General features: G+C 48.9%; 3 protein-coding genes across 27 annotated transcripts in view; 1 reads left to right on the forward strand and 2 right to left on the reverse strand.

Moving 5' to 3' along the window:
* The window catches only part of ANXA9 (annexin A9), a 30,236-nt gene extending 25,369 nt beyond the window's left edge, over window positions 1-4,867 (reverse strand). For all 8 annotated transcript variants that reach the window (XM_085020336.1, XM_085020335.1, XM_021088524.2 and 5 more), the window contains exon 1: window positions 4,796-4,867. The gene's annotated coding sequence lies outside the window, so the exon portion shown is untranslated. The remainder of the gene's footprint in view (window positions 1-4,795) is intronic.
* Window positions 3,416-13,073, forward strand: CERS2 (ceramide synthase 2). 5 transcript variants are annotated; one of them, XM_001929667.8, is made up of 12 exons: window positions 4,147-4,235; window positions 6,915-7,103; window positions 9,152-9,325; window positions 9,777-9,894; window positions 10,095-10,213; window positions 10,436-10,493; window positions 10,621-10,671; window positions 10,884-10,976; window positions 11,162-11,290; window positions 11,502-11,608; window positions 11,742-11,895; window positions 12,064-13,073. In XM_001929667.8, the coding sequence occupies exons 2-12, from the start codon at window positions 7,093-7,095 to the stop codon at window positions 12,202-12,204; spliced, it is 1,155 nt and encodes a 384-aa protein (XP_001929702.4). In that variant the 5' UTR covers window positions 4,147-4,235; window positions 6,915-7,092; the 3' UTR covers window positions 12,205-13,073. The 5 variants fall into 5 exon arrangements, with proteins under 5 accessions (XP_005663548.1, XP_005663547.1, XP_001929702.4 ...); XM_005663491.4 differs by lacking the exons at window positions 4,147-4,235; window positions 6,915-7,103 and adding an exon at window positions 3,416-3,624; XM_005663490.4 differs by lacking the exons at window positions 4,147-4,235; window positions 6,915-7,103 and adding an exon at window positions 3,416-3,567.
* Window positions 13,017-23,929, reverse strand: part of SETDB1 (SET domain bifurcated histone lysine methyltransferase 1) — a 32,783-nt gene continuing 21,870 nt past the window's right edge. For all 14 annotated transcript variants that reach the window (XM_085022952.1, XM_085022948.1, XM_085022946.1 and 11 more), the window contains 8 exons: window positions 18,189-18,358; window positions 16,833-17,461; window positions 16,201-16,229; window positions 15,955-16,087; window positions 15,519-15,684; window positions 14,922-15,133; window positions 14,302-14,390; window positions 13,017-13,837 (listed from right to left, as the gene is read on the reverse strand). In XM_085022952.1, coding sequence (XP_084879078.1) covers window positions 13,720-13,837; window positions 14,302-14,390; window positions 14,922-15,133; window positions 15,519-15,684; window positions 15,955-16,087; window positions 16,201-16,229; window positions 16,833-17,461; window positions 18,189-18,358 — 1,546 coding nt within the window. In that variant the 3' untranslated portion in view covers window positions 13,017-13,719. The remainder of the gene's footprint in view (window positions 13,838-14,301; window positions 14,391-14,921; window positions 15,134-15,518; window positions 15,685-15,954; window positions 16,088-16,200; window positions 16,230-16,832; window positions 17,462-18,188; window positions 18,359-23,929) is intronic.

Here is a 23,929-nt window from a genome sequence, read left to right on the forward strand (position 1 = left end):
AGATTTACTAAAACACCCTCCACCCCCTGTTCTAAATTTTAGAATTGCGGAGTTGGAGGAGATCTTAGGGATGACCTGGTCTACCATCCTCTTGTTACTGACTCCAGGAGGCTGAATGACTTCCAAAGGCTGGAACCGGAATCCAGGTCTCCTAACTTTGCAGTGTTTTCCTCATCATTCAGATGAGGGCATGGCTGGCTTGGGATCCATCTTAGTGGAATATAGGACAAGCAGTGATATAGACAGCCTGAAAACGTGTTCAACTTTAAGTCGATATTGCCATTTTTTTTTTCTTTTTAGGGCCACACCTATGGCACATGGAAGTCCTTAACCCACTGAATGAGGCCAGGGATTGAACCGCCTCATGGATACAGTTGGATTCGTTACTGCTGAGCCACAAAGGGAATTCCCCATATTGCTTTTCTGCAATGCTTTGCATTGCATGATTTTAGAATACTTAGAAACTCCTCCTGAGGGTTTCCATCATGGCTCAGTGGGTTAAGAACCTGACATAGTGTCTGTGAAGATGTGGGTACTATCCCTGGCCTTGCTCAGTGGGTTAAGGATCCAGAGTTGCTGCAAGCTGTGAATCTGTGGCGTAGGTCGCAGATGCAGCTCAGAGCTAATGTGGCTGTAATGTAGGCCAGCAGCTGTAGTGCTGATTCAACCCCTAGCCAGTGAATTTCCATAGGCTGCAGGTGTGGCTTTTTTTTTTTTAAAAAAAACTTCTCCTGGCTATTTTTCCTTTTTGTTTGTTTGTTTTGTTTTTGGCTGTGCCTGTGGCATATGTGGAAGTTCCCGGGCCAGGGATTGAATCTGAGCCACAGTTGCCACTACACCCTCAGATGTGGCAACACTGGCTCCTTTAATCCATTGTGCCAGTCTGGGGATTGAACCCATGCCTCCACAGAGACCTGAACTACTGCAATGGGATTTTTTTTTTTTTTTAATCTTTTGAGGGCTACACCCATGGCATACAGAGGTTCCCAGGCTAGGGGTCAAATTGGAGCTGTAGCCACTGGCCTACACCACAGCCACAGCAACACCAGAGCCAAGTCTCGACTGCAACCTACACCACAACTCACATGGCAAAGCCGGAATCTTTTTTTTTTGCTTTTTAGGGCCACACCTGAGGCATATGGAGGTTCCCAGGCCAGGGGTTGAATTGGAGCTACAGCTGCCAGCCTACACCGTAGCAACAAGATCCTTAACCCATTGAGCAAGGCCAGGGATAGTACCTGAATCCTTATGGATGCTAGTCAGATTTGTTTCTGCTGAGCCACAATGGGAACTCCTGCAATCGGATTCTTAATCCACTGTGCCAGAGTAGAAACTTCTATTTTTCCTTTTGTTATGAAACTTTTTCTCCCCAGAATTCCTGGTAACTCAATCTCTCTGCTCCTGTACTAGCCAAGCTCTACTCTTTTACCCAAAGTGGCTTCTGTGTTGTGGAAGCCAGCCCCACCTGGGAAGACTAAGACCTATTTTCCACAATGGAGGATCCACGTCTTTGCTTGTCCCAGAAGCCTGCTCAGATACCTAATTCCCAGGCTGAAGACCTGATGGTGTCCTCTGCCTCAGGACACCTCAGCAGCCCTTACAGAGGAAGTGAGTCAGGCAGGCAGCTTAGGGCACTTGTGGGCATGGGTGTGGCCATGCCACCCCAGGGCGGTGGGTGGAGGATGGGTCAGAAGAGCAATGATCAAAATCTCCTGGTGCAAGTGAGGCAGAGTGAAAGAGTGTGAGTGAGTGTGAGTGTGTTTGTGTTTGGAAACTGGTACCATCATTCTACTGCTGCCTGAGGCCCAGTTTTGCCTCCTCCTTTGTCTCTGGGGGAGGGGACACCCTGTTATCTTTATTTTTCAGGCCATGACTATTCAGCTTCTGCCCCAAACTTCTGCTCCCCCTGCTATCTTAAAAGAAAGTTAACTGGTCTTCAGTCCTCTGAGGAATCATTTTAAAAGACTGGTGGGACTTTGGGAAAGCCTGGCATCTAGGAAAACTGCCTGAGAAAAAGGGTTTAGAAAGTAAAAGGTTTGAACCAAGTAGGACAGACATGGGGCGGGAGTAGAGAGCTTACTCAAAGTTTAGCCAGGGCCCAAAGAGGAGACACTGGAACCCTGCTGGAAAAGGGAATCTGGGGAAGGCACGTAAGAAAGGTAGAGAGAGGAGTTTCCATTGTGGCACAGTGGTTAACGAATCAACTAGGAATCATGAGGTTGCGGGTTCGATCCCTGCCCTTGCTCAGTGGGTTAAGGATCCGGCGTTGCCGTGAGCTGTGATGTAGGTTGCAGACTCAGCTCGGATCCTGTGTGGCTGTGGTGTAGGCCGGTGGCTACAGCTCCGATTAGACCCCTAGCCTGGGAACCTCCATATGCCATGGGAGTGGCCCTAGAAAAGGCAAAAAAAAAAAAAAAAAAAAAAAAAAAAAAAGGTAGAGGGAGGAGGTCCTCCTGGGGCTCAGTGGGATCAGTGGCATTTTGGGAGCACTGGCACGCAAGCACAGTGGGCTAAGGATCCAGTGTTGTGACAGCTACAACTGCAGGTTGGATGTGACCTCTGGATATGTTGGATATGCCACAGGGCGGCCAAAAAAGGGGGGAGAAAAGGTAGAGGGAACCGTGGAATTGGGAGATTGAGGGAGGGGCAGTAACAGTAGGGAAGGGGTAGCCGGATATGGTATGCTAATATGATATGCTATTAAAGGAGTTTAGCCTGGGGCAAAGGAATAAAGGGCTAGAGTGGTTGTTGGGAACTGGAAAACCGGGCTAAAGAAGGCTGAAGAGTCCAGGGAATGGACCAACAGGTCTGAATTCCCTAGTGGTAGGTTGGCATGGGCTGGGGCCTCTCACCGCAAAGAGCAAAGGAAATGTTTGGAGGTCAGCTTCTGCCTCCTTCTCCAGAAAGAGCCTTAAGCAAGGGTCTCAAACTGGATTAGTGAGGTCATACATTCTTTCTTAACAGAACTGTCAAAGCCCCTGAACTTGACTAGATAAACTTTGAAACCAGCCACTGTCAGAGGTTCTAATTGTGACAGTATAAAAAGCACCATTTCATTACCGTAAAGAATTCAATTACCTCTACTTAGGGGGCCCTCTCTAAACAAACCCTTAGACACATTTTGGTCACACTCTGTCCTCTGTACGAATCAAGGCCAATTTTGTAGGATAAACATTTTGCATCTTCCTGAAACATTGCTTTTACCAGACTAAGGGAAAAACATTTTACAATATGAATTTAAATACGGATAAACGTGGTCTAGATGGCAAACTCGAACGCATTTTACATTAAAAAGTTGGAGGTTGGCTCCTTCAGAGTCTACTACAGGAGGGTATGTGTACCACTGCGGGTAGGTTTTAAACAGCACTGGGTGGAAACGCTGTGGGTTTTACGGCGGGCTGGGGCGGGGGACGCCCTAGGGGTAGCGGGCTCCGCGCTGGAAGGACAGCGGAATCTCGAGGGCCCGCTGCCTGGGTCGGCCTTGGCGAGGCGCTCGGCCTCGGCGCGCGGCACTTGGAAAGGACTCTCAGGGGCTGCGCCCCCTCCTGCCTCCCAGTAGGGCTGGAGGTGAGAAGTGTGGCAGTCGGTCGCGCAGAGGGAACCGGGGGCTGCAGCCGGGTGCAGGTCGGGGACCGCAGTTGGGGGTGGCCGGGGTGGGGTGGGGCAGGGGCAATACCGCTCTGCGGTCCCCGGTCTGTCCCGCGGTTCCCCAGGGCTACATCTAACCTTTAACGGAGAGACAAGGGGCTGGGAGAGAACCCACACTGCCTGCCCTCATCGGGGGGCTTCTCCCTCGATGCCAGGATGCCAGTGGGCGCGGCTGCAGAACCCGCGCCGCAAGGGCTCGGGTCCCCGGGCCGGGAAGGGGGCGGCGGCAGGCGGCGGGGGCTGGGCGCGGCTGCCCCGCGCGGAGGCCCGGGCCCCTCCGCCCGCCCTTCTCTCCCTTTCCGTCGCCGGGCCGCAGGCCCACGCCCAGTCTCCCGGCTCCTGTGTTGCTCGCGGCCTTTCTTTCCCGGGCTGGCTGGCTGGGCTCGCACTCAGCTCGGCTGGGCTCGGCGGGCGGCGGGCGGAGGAGGAAGGAGGGAGGGAGCGAGCGGGCAGGCGGGCGGGCGGAAGGGGGAGGAGAGGAGCGAGCGGAGCCAGTTCGGAGGGGGCCCGGAGCTCGGACGAGAAGAGAGACGGAGCAGCGGCTCCCGGCCGGGCCAGCTCCGCGACGCCGCCGCCGCCGCCGCCGAGTGAGTCGGGACCCCAGCCCGGGAGCCCGAGGCGCCGCGCGCAGGGGTGGGGCGGGACGAGGCCCGGAAAAGTTGCGAGAACTGGGGGCCGCGCGGACGCGGCTCGGCGGACTGGGCCCGGTGGGGAAGGGAGCGGGCTGAGGAGGGCAGAGGGGCCCGGGGGCACACCCTCGGGCGGCCGGGCGCGGGGCGCCGCCGCGGGCTCGGGGCCTCTGCCCGGCGCGCTCATGGCGGCCGGCCTGGGGGAGGGCGGGCCGGAGCGCCTCGCGGGAGCGGCCGGGCCCCCAGCGCCGCCCGAGGGCAGACTGGCCGGGCGCCTGGGCGCGCCGCCCGGAGCCCGGAGGAGCCCTCCTGGGCAACAGGTATGGAACAGGAGGTGGGGCCGCGGGGCCGCTAGCGGACGGCGGAGCCCCTTTGTTGGAAAGTAGAGAAGCCCGGGGATCACTTGCGCGAGAGCCCTCTGCCTGGCAGCCGGCCCGCGCGGCGTGGCCCCTGCCTGGCTCTGACGGCCCCATGGCTAGAGTGGGAGGAGGGCGGAGGGTCTTGCTGTTCTTTCTTACCCGCCTACTGTGCCCAGTCCGGGAGGGAGGTCAGAACGTCCATGTGCTTTACGTGAAACAGGAAGGAGTGGCTCTGAGTTTCTGCCCCGGCCACCCCAAGGCGAAGGCTCCTATACCGTTATGGGGCGTGTGGGCTGGGGAGGGGGAAGCCACTGGAGAGACTGGTTTTCTGGGCCTCGACTCGCTAATTACTGGCCCGGAGGCTCACTGGCTAGTAGGTTAATTGCAGGTGTGTGGTACTAATTGTTGGCCTGAATTTAGGGGTTCACTCTCCCCAAGCCGGGCTCTTAGCAGCAAAATCTGGTCTCAGGCACCTGAGTTGCTAGGTGCAGGAGTCAGGAGGTTCTGAGGATCCTTGAGGAAAGGCATGAGCTCCTTTTCCCAGAGAATTGTATCAGAGAAGGCCTCCAGCAGGCAGTCATTCCAAATCTGTGTTGGAGGGGTTGGTGTCCCATACCAGAGTCCAGGTGACTGGGCCTAATGTGAGCTGACAGCACTTGTGATGGGACTAGACTGCAGCCTCCTCCCTCAGGGCCTGGCCCTAATCATACAGTGACCTGCACAGACTCTCTGTTCTGAAGAGAGAGTTCCTTGTCTTTCTTGGTACCCCACAATCCACTCCCTTCACTGGGGCCTCTGGCCAGCTATCCTCCTGGGAGGAAAGGCCTCCACTTTCCCCTGTCACTGGCCACAGGCTGTCTGAGCCTTTACTGTGCCTTCAGCACCTTCCCCACATCTGGCCTCTTCAACCTGCCAGCCTCTCCCTGCCTCTGGGGGCTGTAGTCTCATGCAGTATTTGGGTGTGTTAGGGCCTCTGGTGGGGCAGTCCAGTTACGTTTTGGGACCTGTAACTGCAGCCTGAAGCAATGGAGCAATACACCTCTTCTTGACTTTATCTGTTGTTTGCAACCTTCTGGTTCATTACCGGCTCTTGCTGCCTGAAAATGTTTTCAACAAGGAGGACTGTTCAGGTCCTCTTCCACTTCTTTTTTTTTTTTTTTTTTGGCCACGGTCATGGCATGTGAAAGTTCCCAGGCCAGGGAGTGAACCCAAACCACAGCAGTGACAACACTGGATCCTTAACCCCCTGCGCCACTAGAGAACTCCCACTTCTTTTTTGTAGTCTCAGGCTTCAGTGGAAGCTGGGAGCCTGCGGGACCCTCTCTTTGCTTGTCTCGCCTCCCTTACTTATTCTACGTTCCTCACTCATTCCCCAAACTCTGAGAGCCACTGGGACTGGTAGCACATTTAGTCTATAAGATCCCTTCCTCATAGTCTCAAACTTCTGGCCTCCCAGCTAGCTGGGTCTACAAGCCCGCATGGTGACCCTCTGCCCCTTTTCATCCATCTCTGAGGGTCTGGGACAGGTTAGTCAGAGTTGGGGCAAAAAATGGGGCCTGGGTGGAGCCCCGTTCTAGTTCCTGGTAATCCAATGCCCATGAAATCCCTGCTCTGCTGGCCCCTCTCCAGCCTGTGCCTCCGAAAGTGGTGTCTGTGTCTCTGAGGCAGGTGTGGTGTGAGAGAGAGAGAGGCAGAGAGCCACATACACCCTGTTTTCTCTTCATGTGTGTCGGGGAGTAAATTCTGTGAGTGGAAGAATATCCATAGGTGTGATTTTCTCCATCAGAAAATGAAGTAACTGTTTCGCAGGCCAGCGTGCCCCAGAAAAGCAGCGTTTGTCTCCCTATTCCAGGGGTGCATCCTGTTTTCTTCCGTCACCTTTCGTTTATGGGACTCCTTGCTTGTCCGGCAGGCGCCTTGGTTCTGTGGGGATGTGTGAGGGAGGCCGTCTGAGAGCCCCTGTTTCCCTTCCCTGTCACATTGGGTCAGAAGTCCTGACCCTGCTGAATCTGGTGTCTCTCTGCTGGGCTAGGCCCTGGGGGCGGGGATGGGGCTGATGCTTCTCTGCTGATGGAAGTACTGGGCAGCACTGTGGTGTGAGAGAGCCCCCATTCATCGGCATTTCTGAACTTCTGACACATCCTTCTCTCTTGCTCACAGCTTCCGTTCTCCCTGCTTGGAGCAGGAAGGGGACAGGTGCTATCTTGTCCCTGGGTTGAGATAGTTGCACTTGCCCTTGACCTCTCTGTGACATTTTCTCTGCCTACCCCCCCCCCAGCTCCTCACCTTCTTTGTAGGGATCAGACTGGCATACAACATCCCTGGGCCCCAGGAGTCGGGGAGAGGAGCTCCACTCACACCCTCCAGGATCCCAGCCAGCCCTCAAAATATCTGTGACAAGAGAAACTTCCCTGCCGGTTTCCGAGGACCAGGGTGACCGTGGACACCCTGACTCAATGGAGGACAGGTTGGGCTCCAAGAGACAGAGCAGCCAGGGGACTGGGTTAGGTCTGTTTCCCCACCTCCAATCAGGCTAAGGAGACAAGGTAGATAGGAAGAGCCAGAGGTTTCTTCCACATCTAGGCATTTCTGCCTCGTCCCTTCTCTACTAAATTTTCTACAACTTTTCTCTAGGAAGAGAGTGTTGGTGTGTGTGCATGGTTCTGTGAAGAGAGTTCTACTGTGGATAATTATGTTTAATTTTGTTTGGTTCAAAAGGCTTCCATCTCTTTAACTAATTAAATATTTATTCTGGCTGAGGTGGAGGGGGAAGGGGCAGTGCCTACAGGGAGCTGAGGCCTGGAATGTGTGTGTGTGTGTGTGTGTGTGTGTGTGTGTTGTTGGGGGAAGGTGGAACTGCACCCTTACTGTCAGTGCTGACCTCTGCTTTCATCTGAGAGAGCAGCGACCAGGACTGGGGACAAGAGGGTAAAGTCCTTGAGCTGGAATACTGACCCGTGACAGGCCAAGAGGGATTTCGCAAGGGCTTCTGTGGTGGGTGGGGGCGGAGCTGTGCGGGGAGCGAAGAGCGGGCCAGAGGACCAGCCCGGCTCAGCTGTGATCTGCTCAGCCTTCAGCCAGAGGAGAGGAGAGGAGAGGGGCACCCGTTGGTCTCTAGTTCATAGCAGGGAACGATCTCCCCACTCTCTTTCCTCCCTGGGAGGGGACCACCTTCCTTCTGTGTCAGCTTTTAGTCTCAAGGCCAGCCTGGATACCACTCACCTAACCTCCCACCTGGGAGGAGGAGGGGTAGGGAGCCCTTGTCATCCTGCTGGATTCACTGCTGAGTCCCAGGACTGCCAGGCAGTGTGCTGGTCCCAGCATCAGGAACCTCTTGCTGCCTCTCTAGCTCCAAACATCTCCTGTCCCTGCATGAGCCCCAGATCGTTCCTTCCCTCATTTGGGTATCCAAGTGGTCACTACCAACCTGTAGATCCTTTCTTTTTGAGTGGCAGGAAGGGGGGAGGCAGGGGAAAATAGTAGCTCTTTCCTGAGCTGAGGGAATTTGTGACGGGTGTTCGCCATGCAGACTAGTATTTTATTTTCTAGACAAGACTTAATAAGAAATAGCCTCTAATTCCACCAGTTGTCTTAGTCCGCTGTCTCAATTCTCTGACTCCCATTCTCTGACTCTCTGCAGTCTTGCTTTCATTTTGTTTTTGAGAAAAGGCTTCAGATAGGGTTCTTCTGCCTTCTGTGTAGGGATTAGATGGCTTGGCATAGGGTATTAATCTTGTGTGCAATAGTTTGATGTCCATTGAGTGTCCTTGAGCTCAGCATTATTCGGGGGCATAATTTTGCTTTACTCTGGTCTCTTAATTTTCCGTAGGATCCGATGCCCCAGTGGGTTGTAAGGAAGGAGTAGGAAGGGTTTGCCCCAGCCCCACAATCCTCTTTTGGGCTTCCCTGGCAAGGGAAGCTTCCAGTTATGGTTTGGCTTGGGGGCTAAGAGGGTGGCTGGAGACGGGAGGGTGCCTCTGACTTAAGATTGTTGGCTCTAGCTTCTAGGGCCAGATATCCTACCTGTCCTCCATGTGGGGGAGACCCCAAGGCTCTTAAGCCTAGGGGATCAGGACTTCTGGGGGGTGTTAGTATCACCTTTGGTTGATGTGAATAGCACATGTTAGAATTGGAAAGCCACCATATTAAAGATGGGGAAACTGTAGTTCCTGCTGTGGCACAAAGGGATTGGTGGCATCTCTGCAGTGCTGGGTTTGGTCCCCAGCCTGGCACAGTGGGTTAAGGACCTTGTGTGGCTGCAGCTGTGACATAGGTCGCAGATGCCCTGGACTGGGAACTCCATATGCCATGGGGCAGCAATCCCCCCCAAAAAAAAAAAGAAAAAAAAAAGAAAAAGGGGATTAAAAAAAAAAGATGGGGAAACTGATTTGATACATGGCCAGGACCAGGCTTGAGTTTGCCCCTGATCTTTTTATTACACCATGAAAGCTTCGATCTGTTTCTTCCCCACTGCTGCCCCCTTTGATGTCCTCTACCTTCCCCTTCCTCTTTCAGGATGCTCCAGACCTTATATGACTACTTCTGGTGGGAACGGTTATGGCTGCCTGTGAACCTAACCTGGGCTGATCTAGAAGACCGAGATGGGCGTGTCTACGCCAAAGCCTCAGACCTCTATATCACACTACCCCTGGCCTTGGTCTTCCTCATCATTCGATACTTCTTTGAGCTGTGAGCATACCAACCTACCCCCATGCCTTCCCTGGCTGCCAGCCACAGTTTCTTGTAGTTCAAGTTTGTCTCTTGCTGTTCGATTGGTCCTGGACCCTGGTGTTCTCACCACCCAGGTCCCTGCCTACTGTGTGCCCCCCACTGAAGGCAGCATTGTCTTTCTGAGGGCTCAGCACCCCCAGGCCCTTTCCTTCAATGGTTATTTGTTCTCACCCTCCACCCCGCCTGGTCACTACTGAACACAGGCAGCTTTGTCAGCTATGGGCAGCCTACGACAGCCTAAGGCAGCCAGAGAGACGGGTTGCTGGGAAACTGAGGCCCAGGATAAAGTTGCCTGAGCTTGTAGTCCACCCCTGTAGCCACCCCCCACCTCCCGCCCATCTTAGGGGCTACCAGGAGACTGAGGTGCTTCACGAGAGCCAGACACTTCTTACTCATATCCCTTCCCCAGTTATGTGGCTACACCACTGGCTGCCCTCCTAAATGTAAAAGAGAAAACTCGGCTGCGGGCATCTCCCAACCCTACTTTGGAGCACTTCTACCTGACCAGTGGCAAGCAGCCCAAACAGGTATGAGCTGCAGACCCTGCTCTGGGAGGTACTGAGCTCCGGTGGGGAGTGGGGAGGGGATAGGGTCAGAATGCCAGCTCTGCTGGGTGGAGAGATGGGAAGGCAGTGGGGCTGACTTGGGCCATTAACTGGCGGGGCTGGAAGGTGGGTGCTGCTGAGTTCTGAAGCTGAACATAGATGGGCTTCTTCACTACCTGCAGGTGGAGGTAGAGCTTTTGTCACGGCAGAGCGGGCTCTCTGCCCGCCAGGTAGAGCGCTGGTTCCGCCGCCGCCGCAACCAGGACCGGCCCAGTCTCCTCAAGAAGTTCCGAGAAGCCAGGTAGGAGAAGCTGGGGCAAACAGCTGGTGGCAGAGGGCGGTCTGATGTATTGCTGAGAGGGGCGGGTCATGGTGTATGCAGGGAGATTGTGCCCAGGTGAGGGAAATCTGGTTATTACCAATATCCTTGAGAGGGTATCCAGGGGGTGGTACTTAGGGGTTGGTTGGAGGGCTGTGCCATTCTTCCACCCACTCTCCTAGTCATTTCTGCTTCCTCTTCCAGCTGGAGATTCACATTTTACCTGATTGCTTTCATCGCCGGCATGGCGGTCATTGTAGATGTGAGTGGGGATTACTGGCAGGTGGAGTGGGCATTGCTGGAAGATGGGGGTAGGTTCTCTGGCAAGGTGGGGTGAGGCCACAGAATTTGGGCCCCACTTCCTTTAACCTCTCACCATCTCTCTGCAGAAACCCTGGTTCTATGACATGAGGAAAGTTTGGGAGGGATATCCCATCCAGGTATGAGATGGGTCCTGAATCCTTATATGGGGTGATTAGGACAATCAGTGTAGGATTGGATCCTTGTGAAGAGATGATTTCTGAACAAAGCAGAAGGGACTGGAGTCATGGTGCTAAACATAACCTCAGGGGCTAGGAGGGCTGGGCTTGGAGAGGTGAGACCTTTGGGTCCACTTGCTGAGGTTCCTTACCTCTTTTCTTTTCTCTCTCAGAGCACCATCCCTTCCCAATATTGGTACTACATGATTGAACTGTCTTTCTACTGGTCCCTGCTCTTCAGCATTGCTTCTGATGTCAAAAGAAAGGTGGGTTAGGGGCTGTACCATTAAGCCTAGGAGCCAAGATAAAGCCCTGGGTTGAGGAGCCTCCCCTTTGATTTCTGGGTCCTTTGGATGGAGCTGGGGGATAACTGGAACTAATGGTGAGGGGGAGGAAGACCGGAGGCCAAGGAACAGGAAAAAGTCCACTGGAGGCTACATCTTTTCTACAGGATTTCAAGGAACAGATCATCCACCACGTGGCCACCATCATCCTCATTAGCTTCTCCTGGTTCGCCAATTACGTCCGAGCAGGAACTCTTATCATGGCTCTTCATGACTCCTCTGACTACCTGCTAGAGGTCAGGCTTCCTGGGCATTTCTTCAAACCTAGAGACCCTGGTGCAGTCTCTTCTGTTCTTTTTTTTTTTTCCTGGATGGTGGTGGGTGGGGGTTGATAGTCTTGGAACCAAGGAGGTGGGGGCATGGGGCCAGTGTGGTGAGGGGGACATGCATGTGATTGTGTATGGGAGAGTCAGGAGCCATGATGATGGATGGGGGCTATCTATGCAGTCAGCCAAGATGTTTAACTATGCTGGATGGAAAAACACCTGCAACAACATCTTCATCGTCTTCGCCATTGTCTTCATTATCACCCGACTGGTCATCCTGCCCTTCTGGTGAGTAGGAGGCCAGTCTAAACTCCTGTTCTCAAGAAATGAGGAGGGTTCCCCCACCCCAATCTGTCTACCCTCCATCTTAACCCTCTCCTTTCTGTGTTTACAATTCTTGTCTCTCCCTTCCCATCCCAAGGATCCTGCATTGCACCCTGGTGTACCCACTGGAGCTTTATCCTGCCTTCTTTGGCTATTACTTCTTCAATTTCATGATGGGAGTGTTACAGCTGCTGCATATCTTCTGGGCCTACCTCATTTTGCGCATGGCTCACAAGTTCATAACTGGAAAGGTGAAGACTGTCTCCATTTTGTAGGTCCTACTACCCTCCACTGCCCAAATTCTCTACCATATCAGCAGCCCTCTGAAAACTGCTACAGGGCCTTGGGTGTAGCTGGAAAACGCCATGGGAGAGAGGCAGTCCTCAGGGGTTTGTAACCCTTCTTCTCCCTTTCCACAGCTGGTAGAAGATGAACGCAGTGACCGGGAAGAAACAGAGAGCTCAGAGGGGGAGGAAGCTGCAGCTGGGGGAGGAGCAAAGAGCCGGCCTCTAGCCAATGGTCACCCCATCCTCAGTAACAACCATCGTAAGAATGACTGAACCATTGTCTCTGCTGCCCCTCAGAATAACGCATAAAGCCAAGGAACTACCCCACCCTCCCCACAGGGTCACTTTAAGCTCTGGGGAGAAAGGAGAAATCAAGAGGAGAGTGTTCTCCGTGCCCCCACCCCCTGCTTCTTTGTCACCCAGTTGCCTTTAAACCAAATTTGAACCAGCCAGTCCCCAGGAAAGGAGAGGCTGGTTATATCCTTTGTTAGAGGGGGGATGGTCTTATTTTCCTCTCTGTTTTCCAAGTTGTCCTTTCTATTACTTTCGAGACCTTTCCTGCGCTCTGGGGGTCGGGAGGCTACAACTCACATTCCAATAACTTCAGAATTTGGCCCTAGCTGTCTGCCTTTGACTCCCTGACCTCTAAAGCCAGGGTCGTGCCTTACTGTCCCACCTGTGGGCCTCATTCTGCCAAAGTTGGACCAAGGCTCACCTTCTAAGCTCCCCAACTTGGACCAGAAACCAAAGCTGAGCTTTCACTTTTTCCCTCCTAAGAAACAAATGAACTGAGTGTAGGAGGGGTGCATGTGACCCATATCCTACCTCTGCCAAAAAGTGGGGGCCACACTGGGGACTGCTCAGACAAGTCTTCTGTTACTTCTCTGCCAGCTGTCCCCATAGTCACAGGTCCAAGATCCTAATGCCTCCTTTCTCTGGCCTCTTTCCCTAGGCTAGCCGGTTTGGAGTAGAATGGCAACTAGTTCTAATTTTTATTTATTAAACATTTGGGGTTTTTGGTTTTAAAGCCAGAATTACAGCTAGCACCTGGCATTTCAGCAGAGGGACCACTTCAGACCAAAATGTACTGTTAATGGTTTTTTTTAATTAAAATATATTAAAGATTAAGTGAAACATGGCAACAAGTGTTTGAGACTATTAAGAATTGAGAGAAGAGCGATCAACTAAATAAACTAAGGTAGTCTTCCTCATGCCTTCATCATGGTTATGTAACATTTTCTTTTTAAAATTTTACATGGCAAATGAGAAAAAGCAAAAATAGAGAAAGGTCAAGATTAATGACAGCTGCCCACTGGGAAGGATGGGGGGAGATAATCGCTCATCTAAAGACCCAGAATTGAGAGATGAGAGAGAGAAATCAAATTATAATCTTAGTTTTATCATCTTGTTAAAAGACTTCCAAGAAACAATACAAACCAGGGACTGTAAAATACACAGTCCTCATTCCAGGAATAAAGTCTGTTAGAAGCATGAACACTCAAACCAACGTAGGGTAGGAGGGATGAGCAACAGGAGAATGTCAGGCCCAGGTTAGAATGGTAACCTCTCCCACCTCTAGTGTCTTAGGAGGTGGAGGAGGGCCCCTGCCTGCTAGCACCACATTGGAAGGGATCTCCTGATCCAGAACCCCCATTTCTATCTATTAGGAGCTGGGAGAGTTGCTAGACTGGAGACTTGGGGGGTTAGAATTCAATAGTCAGGAAGACCCAGTTCCTGAGGAAAGGGCAATTCAGGAAGAGTTCAGAAGGTTAGGAAGAAGGCTGTCCTTTAGAGAAGACGGCCTCTGCATTCGATGGCTCCACAGCAGCAAAGCAGCTCCTTGCCTTCCACACTGCCCACCTCATAGTTGTAGTCCCAGGTAAGTTCTGTCCCAGCTCGAATTCTCCTGAAGAGGAAGAAAAGAAAGGAGTGTGGTGAACACAGCAGATAACCCAGGTGCCTGGGGTGACAGAGTATGCAAAAAAAAAAAAAAAAAAAAAGGAGCTCCTGTTGTGGCTCAGCAGGAATGAATCTGACTAGGTATCCATGAGGATACAAGTTTGATCCCAGGCCTTGTCCAGTGGGTTAAGGATCCAGTGGTGCCATGAACTGTGGTGTAGGTCACAGACATGGCTCAGACCTGGTGTTGCTGTGGCTGTGGCGTAGGCTGGTGGCTACAGCTCTTATTTGAGCCCTAGCCTGGGAACCTCCATATGCCATGGGTGTGGCCCTAAAAAGAAAGAAAAAAAGAATATGCAGGTGGAGGGCATACAGAAGAGGCCCTTAGAACTGTAGTAGTCCTTGCCCCCCTCTCCCCCAAGCTTGGGCTTCTTTTCCTACCCAAGCATCCCCTTTCCTGACTCCTCTTACTTGCTGGCAAAGAAGGCCACCCATGGGAAGCGAAGATCATGAGTATCCACGAAGACATTCTGGACAAACAGGTTGGGGCTGCAACTGTGCTGTAGGTTTAAGGACAAGTTCAAATAAGAACTAAGGAAACAGAATCTGGCTTTGTGGAGTGAGAGTTGGATGACAACAATGCCATTTGATCCTCCCCATCACAACAGAGAAGTTTTGAAAGAAAGCTACTTCTTTAAGATCCTCTGAAATTCAAGAATTTGTAACAAGAAAAGGTGGGTTTATAGACTTGTGTTAAAAGAACCAGAAGAGTTCCCGTCGTGGCTCAGCAGAAACCAATCTGACTAGTATCCATTTGGACGTAGGTTCGATTCCTGGCCTCACTCAAGTGTGTTAAGGATCAGGCAATGCTGTCAGCTGTGGTGTAGATGGCAGACACAGCTCAGATCCTGCGTTGCTGTGGCATAGGCCAGCAGCTACATCTCCAATTTGGCCCCTAGCCTGGGAACCTCCATATGCCACAGGTGCGGCCCTAAAAGAAACAAAAACCAAAACAAAACAAAAATAAAAGAACTAGAAATCTGAGGACCATGGGATATTCGGGGCATACAGGTGAGGTTAAGTGGTCTCACATTGAGGTAGCGGCCCAGGTTGCCTTCAAGCTTGGCGTCGATGATGTAGCAAGACTCCTCACCATCGTAGAACTGGCGTGTGTTCTTACGAACAGGCGCGCTCTCCCCCTTTTCCACGGATGCCATGTTGGTTGATTTAATGGCAATCCCATGGGTTGATTTGAGAGCAAAACCCCGGGTTGATTTAACTGCCACTTGGCGCTTCACTGGACCTGGAGGGGAAGGAGAATGGGGTCAGACCCATCCATCCCACCTCATGCCTGGACATTCCACTTTCATTTTCATCCCACCCAATGCAGCTCAGGAATACCAATAAGCGGGGACTCTGAGGCAAAGAGCCTAGGTGTATGTTTTTTCAAGTAGGATTAGATCTGCTGGACAAGGGAGCTGAGGGGAAACAGTAGGGAAGTGGAAAGAAGAGAGGAAGGGGGATGTGTCAAACAATATCAACAGCTGAGCTGGGAGGTCAGGGGGCCTCCCAGAAATGCTTCAACTCTTAGGATCTGAACTTTCCTCTCTACTTCTTTAAAAAAAATTCCTCTTTCCCAACTTGCCTATTGGTTCCTTCCTACTACCCCCCAAATTCTTCCAGACTACCAGACATGTTCTTCTTGTCCTCAAAGTCATCCCCTTCAGAGCCAGACGAGATGGTCTGGATATCATCACTGTCAACGGCTGTGGCTGAAGTCTGACCAGCAGTGGGCTTTCGGCTGGTCCCACTTTCCCCCTCACTTTCTGTGCTGCTGGACAGTGTCAGGATATCCTGGGGAAGCAGAAGGGTGAGAAGAAGGAATAAGAGTAAATGGAGAGGGCCCCTTCAGGTCCTTGCTTTTACCTACGGTTAGGCAGGAAGGGGCTGAGACTACAGATACTGGATGAAGGAAGATGAGGCAGGAAGTCAAGGCCAGAAAAAAAGAAAATATCTAACAATACTTATGGTGAAGGACTTGATGAGGTGGGGAGATGTTCCTTTACTCAGGCTCTGAGTAGAACAGAAGGCTGGGTAAGGTACAGCTTGAGAAAGGTCACTTACATCAGGGTTCGACTGAGCAAAGGCCAAGAGTCGTCGGCTCTGATGCATACTAGTCTTACTTGGTGGGCGGCGAAGTCCTTCAATCTTCACAGGAGAAGGATTGTAACCATAATTTCGAGAGCTTTCAGTAACTCTGAAGGGGGAGGAAGAGATGAGAGGGGTCAGATTATTGGCTGTTTATGAGGCTGCTTTTGTAGGCTTGAGAGAAGGCAGATTTGGACACAGGTCAAAAAGAGAGGCACTTACATTGACATCTTGCTTCGGTCATCAGGGTCCTGGAAGAGACAGCAAGAAGAGTTAAATTTATTTTCATGGTCCTAGATAACAAATCAACAGTTACAGGCTTTAGCTAAAATGACCTCCAAGGCCATTAGCCAGTGAAAGGTACACTATCTAAAGTGGGGTGTGTGCAGAGAAATTACTTTGCAACTTAACAGTAATAATCATTCTTATCAGGAAGACCCCTGGAAGGGGGCATTAAAAAGTGTTCATAGAAAACACCATGGGCAGAATCTCACAAGGGCAAGGAACTCAGTTCACCACCTGTAATGTGCTAAGTTTCAACAACATTAAAAAATATGTAAGATCAGTTCCTGTTTTTCCACTTGAACAGAAGCAATGGTTAGATAACCTGAAATAGTAATTAAAAAAAATTACTTATAAACCCTTCACTTTGGAATGAATCAGATGCTTTTCACCCAGCAGGATGATTTCTATAAGCAAACACTAGGAATATGCTGGGTAGATTAATTAGGTTTGCCACAGAAATATCCATCAAATAATGTACATGTGAAGACTCATGGTGAGACTGCATTAAGTCTGTTGCTGCACTAGTTACACAAAAGCCACACTTGTCAGAGTTTCCGGCCACTGCTTACCTCTTTCTTGGCCTGCTTGATGTCTCCCTCATCCTTGAAGCCCAGCCCTGAGCTGGAAGCCTTCTCAGCCTCCCCTCTGCTTCCCCCAGCCCGGCCTTCTCCACCTTCACTAGTCTTGAAGGATGAACGGCTATCAGAGTCAGCAAAGCCACCTTCATTGACACTATTGCAGCTCAACCACGAAGCCACCTTGTTCTTGGGTGTCTCTTCAGAAGAAGGTGGATTGCAGCTACCTACAGGGATTGATGGGGAGACAGGAATATGTGGTGGCCCGAGGTCTGGGGGACGAGAGTCCTTGGACGGCATCTCAGATAATCCATTCTCCTTCTGGCCCCGGGTCTGCCGCCGGGTAGCATAGCTTCGCCACACTGAGCTGGTGCTGAAGTCCTCATCCTTACAGAAGTTATCATCCGAGCTATCGTCGTTGGACTCTTCCGGGTCCTCGGTACCGCTGTTGCCATCTTCCTGATCCTTCAAGTCTACACCACTGCTGTCAGAGGAACAGGGGGCATCACTCTCATATCCTTCCTTGAAGTTCTCCACACTCTCAATATGGTCCAGATTGGCAAAGTACTCATCACCCATTTCCAGGCCCTCCTTGTCAGCAAAGTCATCTGTCAGGATTTTGCCTAGGAATGAAGAGAAAGGCTTTCCAGGGTCATGAGGATCTTCTAGAAAGAATAAAGTTCCTTCCATCAATACCCAGCCCACCACCACAGAGTCAAATCGCCTCCATTATGGTCTCATTTCTCTTTAATGAGACCTCATTACTGTCTCAACTACTGAGAGTAAGGGTAGCTTACTGTAGTTTTAAATCTTGCCCTTTCTGTGTTCCCATTCTTCCTCTTTGTTTACCAAAACAGAGTTCTTAAGTTATGTTAAATCTCTGGGTGGAGTATAGTGATGTGGGAAAAAATGACACACTGGACTCTATTGTCACATCTCTCCACTGAAACATCATGCCCACAATTTTCATTAGATACGATGGACATGATGTTCTGTTGGCTACCTTTTCATGCTCCTCCTCAGGAAGCACTTTTGTCCCTTCCTGATCCACCCTGACAGGCATATCATTCATGTTCTTTACAGAAGAAAATCCTGGCCTCCTCTTTTTTTTCTTTCTTGGCTGCACTTGGGGCATATGGAAGTTCCCAGGCCAGGGACAGAATCTGAGCCACAGCTGTGGCAACACTGGATCCTTAACCCATTGGACTACAGTAGGAACTCCTGGCCTCCTCTTTCTCCCAGTTTACTTCTTAAGCATTTTATTCTCATAAATAAATGTTCAACTTGTCTCTAATTCAATTTCCCACCAGTCCTAAACCCAGAAAGCAACCCTTTCATTTCATTACCAACCTGCATAAATACAGACAAAGGAGCCTTTGGCAATGTCATCCAAGCAGCGGATACCCCAGCCCTTGTTCTGGGTCTTGAAGAGCTGCAGCCGAACCTGCAGTCCATGTTGCACCAACCGGTTTGTGCACATGTTTGGATCACATTTGCAGCGTTTGTTACACTCATAAACTCTGGGAGGAGGTTACAATAAAATCAATCATAACAAGATCATTAGAATATCCATTACATCCACAGAATTTATAATTAAGGTGTCATTATTTATCAAGTAATGATTTAGATGAGCACTTACTGAACGGTCTATGATCTTTGATTCATTTAGGATTACAGCCCAGAGAAATAACTCAGAAAGGGAAAAAGTGATTGATACAGATATTTATAGCACCACAGTTAGTAAGAGTGAGTAATGAGAATGCCTAACACTTAGAGAAAAGCTAAGCAGCCTATGATATGAATATGGATTAAGAGCCATTAAAATAAGTAGATAAGCTATGTCAATTTGTAGAAACAGATAGGTAAGATAAAAATGTGTAAGAAAAGCAGAAGCCCGTATTAATAGATACTGAAAGGGAGTAAAGATGAGGAACTAGAACTAAAATTCGTGGGGTTCTTGCTTTTGGTAAAGTTGATTTTCATTCTTTTATTCAGTGAACATTTATTAAACCTGAAGAGCTGTACTAGACACTGGGAACACAATGGAAAAGGTGACAATCTCTCCTCCTTGGAAGCTCATATTCTATTTAGTTTAGGGAATTTACAACGTAACTACTTAAAAAATGAACTACTGAACTTAATCAGGGAGATCTAGTAAATATCAACATTAAAGAAAGATAATATAGTAATACTGTCATATTTTCAGGTATCAATGTTTCTGCTCTACTTAATATTAGGATTTTACTTCTTATTTTCTTAGTAGGTAAATTTAAGGAAGACAGTACTTTCAGAAAGATAGCAATAGTACAATCAGTCAAATTCCTCTGGACAGAGATGGTAACAGCAGCTTCTATTTATTAAGCACATATATTTTGTATTTGGCATTACATCAATGCTTTACATACACTTTTATTCTATACTCAAAGCAGCCCTATAAAGGTGTTTTTTTAACCTAAAAAAATATTAAAGCATTTGGAGTTCCCATTGTGGCTCAATGGTAACGAATTTGACTAGGAACCATGAGGTCTTGGGTTCAATCCCTGGCCTCTCTCAGTGGGTTAAGGATCCCACGTTGCTGTGGCTGTGGTGTAGGCTGGTGGCTGCAGCTCCGATTTGACCCCTAGCCTGGGAACCTCCATATGCCATGGGTGCAGCCCTTAAAAAAAAAAAAAAAAAAAAAAAAAAATTAAAAGCATAATATACACAAAGAGAAGTATATGTAAAAGTCAACAGTGAAATGCATTTTTACAAACTGAACACATCATGTCACCAACACCATATTAGGAAACAACTTTGTCCCACTCCTGGGCATCTATCCAGAGAACACCATGACTCGCAAAAACACATGTATCTGATGTTCATTGCTGCACTATTTTCAATAGCCAAGACATGGAGACAACCTAAAAGTCCATTGACAGAGGAGTGGATCAAGACGTGGTATAGGAGTTCCTGTCATCAGCTGTTAATGAATCTGACTCGGAGCTCCTGTCTTGGCGCAGCGGAAACAAATCCGACTAGGAACCATGAAGTTGCATGTTTGATCCCTGGCCTTGCTCAGTGGGTTAAGGATCTGGTGTTGCTGTGAGCTGTGGTGTAGGTCACAGACTCAGCTCGGATCCCGTGTTGCCGTGGCTGTGGTATAGGCTGGCGGCTACAGCTCCGATTGGATCCCTAGCCTGGGAACCTCCATATGCCGCGGGAGTGGCCCAAGAAATGGCAAAAAAAAAAAAGAAGATGTGGTACATATACACAATGGAATATTACTCAGCCATTAAAAGGAATGAAATACTGGCATTTTTAGCAACATGAATGGACCCAGAAATTATCATGCTAAGTGAAGTCAGTCAGGCAATGAGACACCAACATCAAATGCTTTCACTGACATGTGAATCAGAAAAAAGGACAGAATGAACTTCTTTGCAGAACAGATACTGACTCACAGACTTTGAAAAACCCATGGTTTCCAAAGGAGACAGTTTGGGGGGTGGGGGGATGTGCTGGGGTTGTGGGTTGGAAATCCTATAAAATTGGATTGTGATGATCATTGTACAACTATAAATGTAATCCATTCATTGAGTAATTAAGAAAGAAACAACTTTGTTAGGTCCCTTAAAACCCCACTGGGGGAGTTGTCATGGCTCAGTGGTTAATGAATCTGACTAGCATCCATGAGGATGCAGGTTCGATCCATGGCCCTGCTCAATGGGTTAAGGATCTGGCGTTGCTGTGAGCTGTGGTAGAGGCTGCAGACTCAGCTTGGATCCCGCGTTGCTGTGGCTGTGGTGTACGTCAGCAGCCACAGCTCCAATTCAACCCCTAGCCTGGGAACCTCCATATGGAGGCTGCGTGCCTCCATCCAAGGCCCTAAAACACAAAAAAAACAAAAAGACAACCCCACTGGGGTTGAGAAGGTATTAGTGCTCATATCCTCTGTTTACAGCTAATAAAACAGGATCAGCTCGGAAGGGACAAGGACAGAATTTGAGCTCAGGTCTAATTACCACCATGTGAAACTTTCAGAGTAGCTATATTGAGTAGATTCACTCACTTAACAAAATTGGAGTGGTAACTATGTGCCACACATACTCTGGGTAAATTAGCTCCTGTTGATACAATGATGAGCAAGAAGGAAAAGGTTCCTGCCCTCATGGAGCTACAGTCTAATGGAAAAAAGAAAAGAAACAAGTCAACAGATAATATAAAGGACACGAACAGGGGGCTCAATGAAAGAATTAAGGGAGTGAAAATGACCTAATTTTAGAGTGACTGGGAAAGGTCTCTCTGAGGAGGTGAGATTAAAGCTGAGAGCTCAAGGTTAAAGCAGATAAGCATGCAAAAAATAGTGGAGGGATGCCAAGAGGGCACAGTATGTATGAGGGCTCTCGAGGTAGGCTGGCAAACACTGGGTGAACTAGATCTAGGCACTGAAGAATATCAGTGTGGTTGGAACAGTTTTGGAAGGAGAGAGATAGGAAGGGGCCAGATAGTACATTGTCTTGTGATCCAAGATTAAGAGTTAGAATGAAATCCAGAATGCAGTGGGAAGCTATTAAAGAGTTTTAAGAAGGGGAGTGACATATTTGTTGGTTATTTGAAAATATTTTTATGAAACGTTTCAAACACAATAAACAGTTGTCTACCAGTCAGATGTTAGCAAATCTAAACACTGTTACAAGATTCAATCTTTTGTTTATAATTAAAACATAAGTGATACAATGTAGCCAAAGCTAATAGCTGACACTTCTTTACTTAGTTTTCAATACACGTTCAGCACAAATTCATGATCTTATTTCCTCAGTAGTCTCAATCTCCTCTGAAAGATACCCAAACACATCAGGTTTTCTATCAAACCCCTTTTCCCATGTCTCTCCTGCAGCCAAGTCTGACCTGCTCTCATACTGACTGTTCTCTATATCTGATACACAGCTGTCAGCCTGGAAGCCCCCTTGACTATGTATTCCGTATTCCTCTCTCTTGACTTTTTCCTTAATTTTAATAAACATTTCCAGTAACCTTTTTTTTTTTTTTTTTTAGGGCTACATCTGTGGCATATGGAGGTTCCCAGGCTAGGGGTTGAATTGGAGATGCAGCTGCTGGCCTACACCACAGCCACACCAGATCTCAGCCACATCTGTCACCTACACCACAGCTCATGGCAACACCAGATCCTTAACCCACTGAGTGAGGTCAGGGATCGAACCCACATCCTCATGGATACTAGTCGGGCTCATTACCACTGAGTCACAATGGGAACTCCAGTAACTTTTTGAGAAGGAAAATAATGGAAAATTATGAAGTATTTCATGTCTAAAAATGTCTTTAGGTTACTTTAACGCATAACTGATAGGTTTCCTGGGTTGAGAACTCTAGGTTAGAAACAATTTTCCCTAGAATTCTGAAAAGATTCCTTAATTGCCATTCTAACTTCTAATGTTATCTTGAAAAGGTCAAAGTCACTCTGAATTTTTATTTCTTCTATGGTCTCTTTCTCTTCTCTAGAAACTTTTACAATTTTTTTCTTTCTTTCTTCTTCTTCTTTTTTTTTTGGCAGCACCTGCAGCATGTGGAAGTTCCTGGGCCAGAACTGAACCTGTGCCACAGCAGCAACCCAAGCCGCTGCAGTGACTACTGGATCCTTAACTTGCTTCGACACAAGGGAACTCCCTAGGATTTTCTTTTTGTCTTCAGTGTTCTATGGACATGAAGTTCATGTTTTACCGTGTGTTTTAGTGGGAATCTATTTTTCTTCCGTTATGGTAGGACCTGATTGGTCCTCTCAATTTGGAAACACAGATCCTTCCATTATGGGAAAATATCTGAATTATTTCACTGATGCTTCTTTCCTCTTTTGTTCTGTTAATTATTTTGTACTTCCCCCACCTCCCCCCTTTTAGGCTACATCTGCAGTATATGGAAGTTCTTGGGCTAGGGGTCGAATCAGAGCTACAGCTGCTGGCCTATGCCACAGCCACAGCAATACCAGATCTGAGCCATGTTTGCAACCTACACCACAGCTCATGGATCCTTAACCCACTGAGCAAGGCCAGGGATTGAACCCACATCCTCATGGATACTAGTCAGGTTCTTAATCCTCTGAGCCACAATGGGAACCCCAATTATTATGTATCTTGAGCACTAATTATTTCACTTATTTAGCTTTTTTTTTTTTTTCCTTCAGAGCTGCATCTGTGGCATATGGAGGTTCCCAGGCTAGGGGTTGAATTGAAGCTGTAGCTGCCAGCCTACACGACAGCCACAGCAACATGAGATCCAAGCCACGTCTTTAACCTACACCACAGCTCACAGCAATTCCGGATCTTTAACCCATTGATCGAGGCCAGGAATTGAACCTGTGTCCTCATGAATACTAGTCAGATTCATTTCCGATGAGTCACAATGGCAACTCCAGGAACATATTTATATAGATCCAACTTACCAAATAAAATCCCACTCTTTTCACTCTTTCCCTGATTCGTCCTTCTCACATGCTGGCTCAACCGCCTCTACTCAATCTCTAGTTGAGAGCCTAGGGCTTCCTCCTGGCCCCTTCTCTTTTCTATTATCAATATCCTTTCTATAGGAACTCATCCAGGCTTTAAATACTGTTCCTGAGCTGAAATTTCTAATTCTTTGTGCCCAGACCTTACATTTCTCCCCTTCTTGAAAATGCCTTCTTGACCTTTCCACCTGGGTTGCTAACGGGCATCTCAAACTTAACATGGCCAGAGCAGATGAGTTTCACTCAGACCTGCAACTCTGGCTCAGTTTTCCATTTCGGTAAAAAGCACCAACATCCACTTGGTTGGTCAAGTATAACATTTAGGACTTGTTCTTGATTCTGCTCCTTCCTTCCGATTCCACAATCTACCAGGTTTTGCAGCTCTACTTCCAAGTGCATCCCCAATCTATCCTCTTTGAGCTCTACTGCCACCTTCATTCTAGCACAAGGCCCACCAATCACTACTTCACCGATATTCCTGAAATTATCTAATTGGTCTTCAAATCCTATTTTGTTGCCCTAAATTTAGACTTAGTTTTCATAGAGAAGTCAGACTAATCTTTAAAAGGCATCATTTGCCTGCTTAAAATTC

Source organism: Sus scrofa, chromosome 4 (genome assembly GCF_054392235.1).
Source record: "Sus scrofa isolate SSC_HxYL_T2T_F1_AM1 chromosome 4, Sscrofa_HxYL_maternal_Yorkshire_Landrace_v2.0, whole genome shotgun sequence".
In the NCBI taxonomy this organism is placed as follows: Eukaryota; Metazoa; Chordata; class Mammalia; order Artiodactyla; family Suidae; genus Sus; species Sus scrofa.

Excerpts from the sequence above, each read along its gene's own strand:
- CERS2 (XM_001929667.8), top strand. Across the intron at positions 9,895-10,094 it reads GTGGCAAGCAGCCCAAACAG|GTGGAGGTAGAGCTTTTGTC; the intron begins GTATGAGCTGCA and ends CACTACCTGCAG. Across the intron at positions 10,214-10,435 it reads AAGAAGTTCCGAGAAGCCAG|CTGGAGATTCACATTTTACC; the intron begins GTAGGAGAAGCT and ends TTCCTCTTCCAG.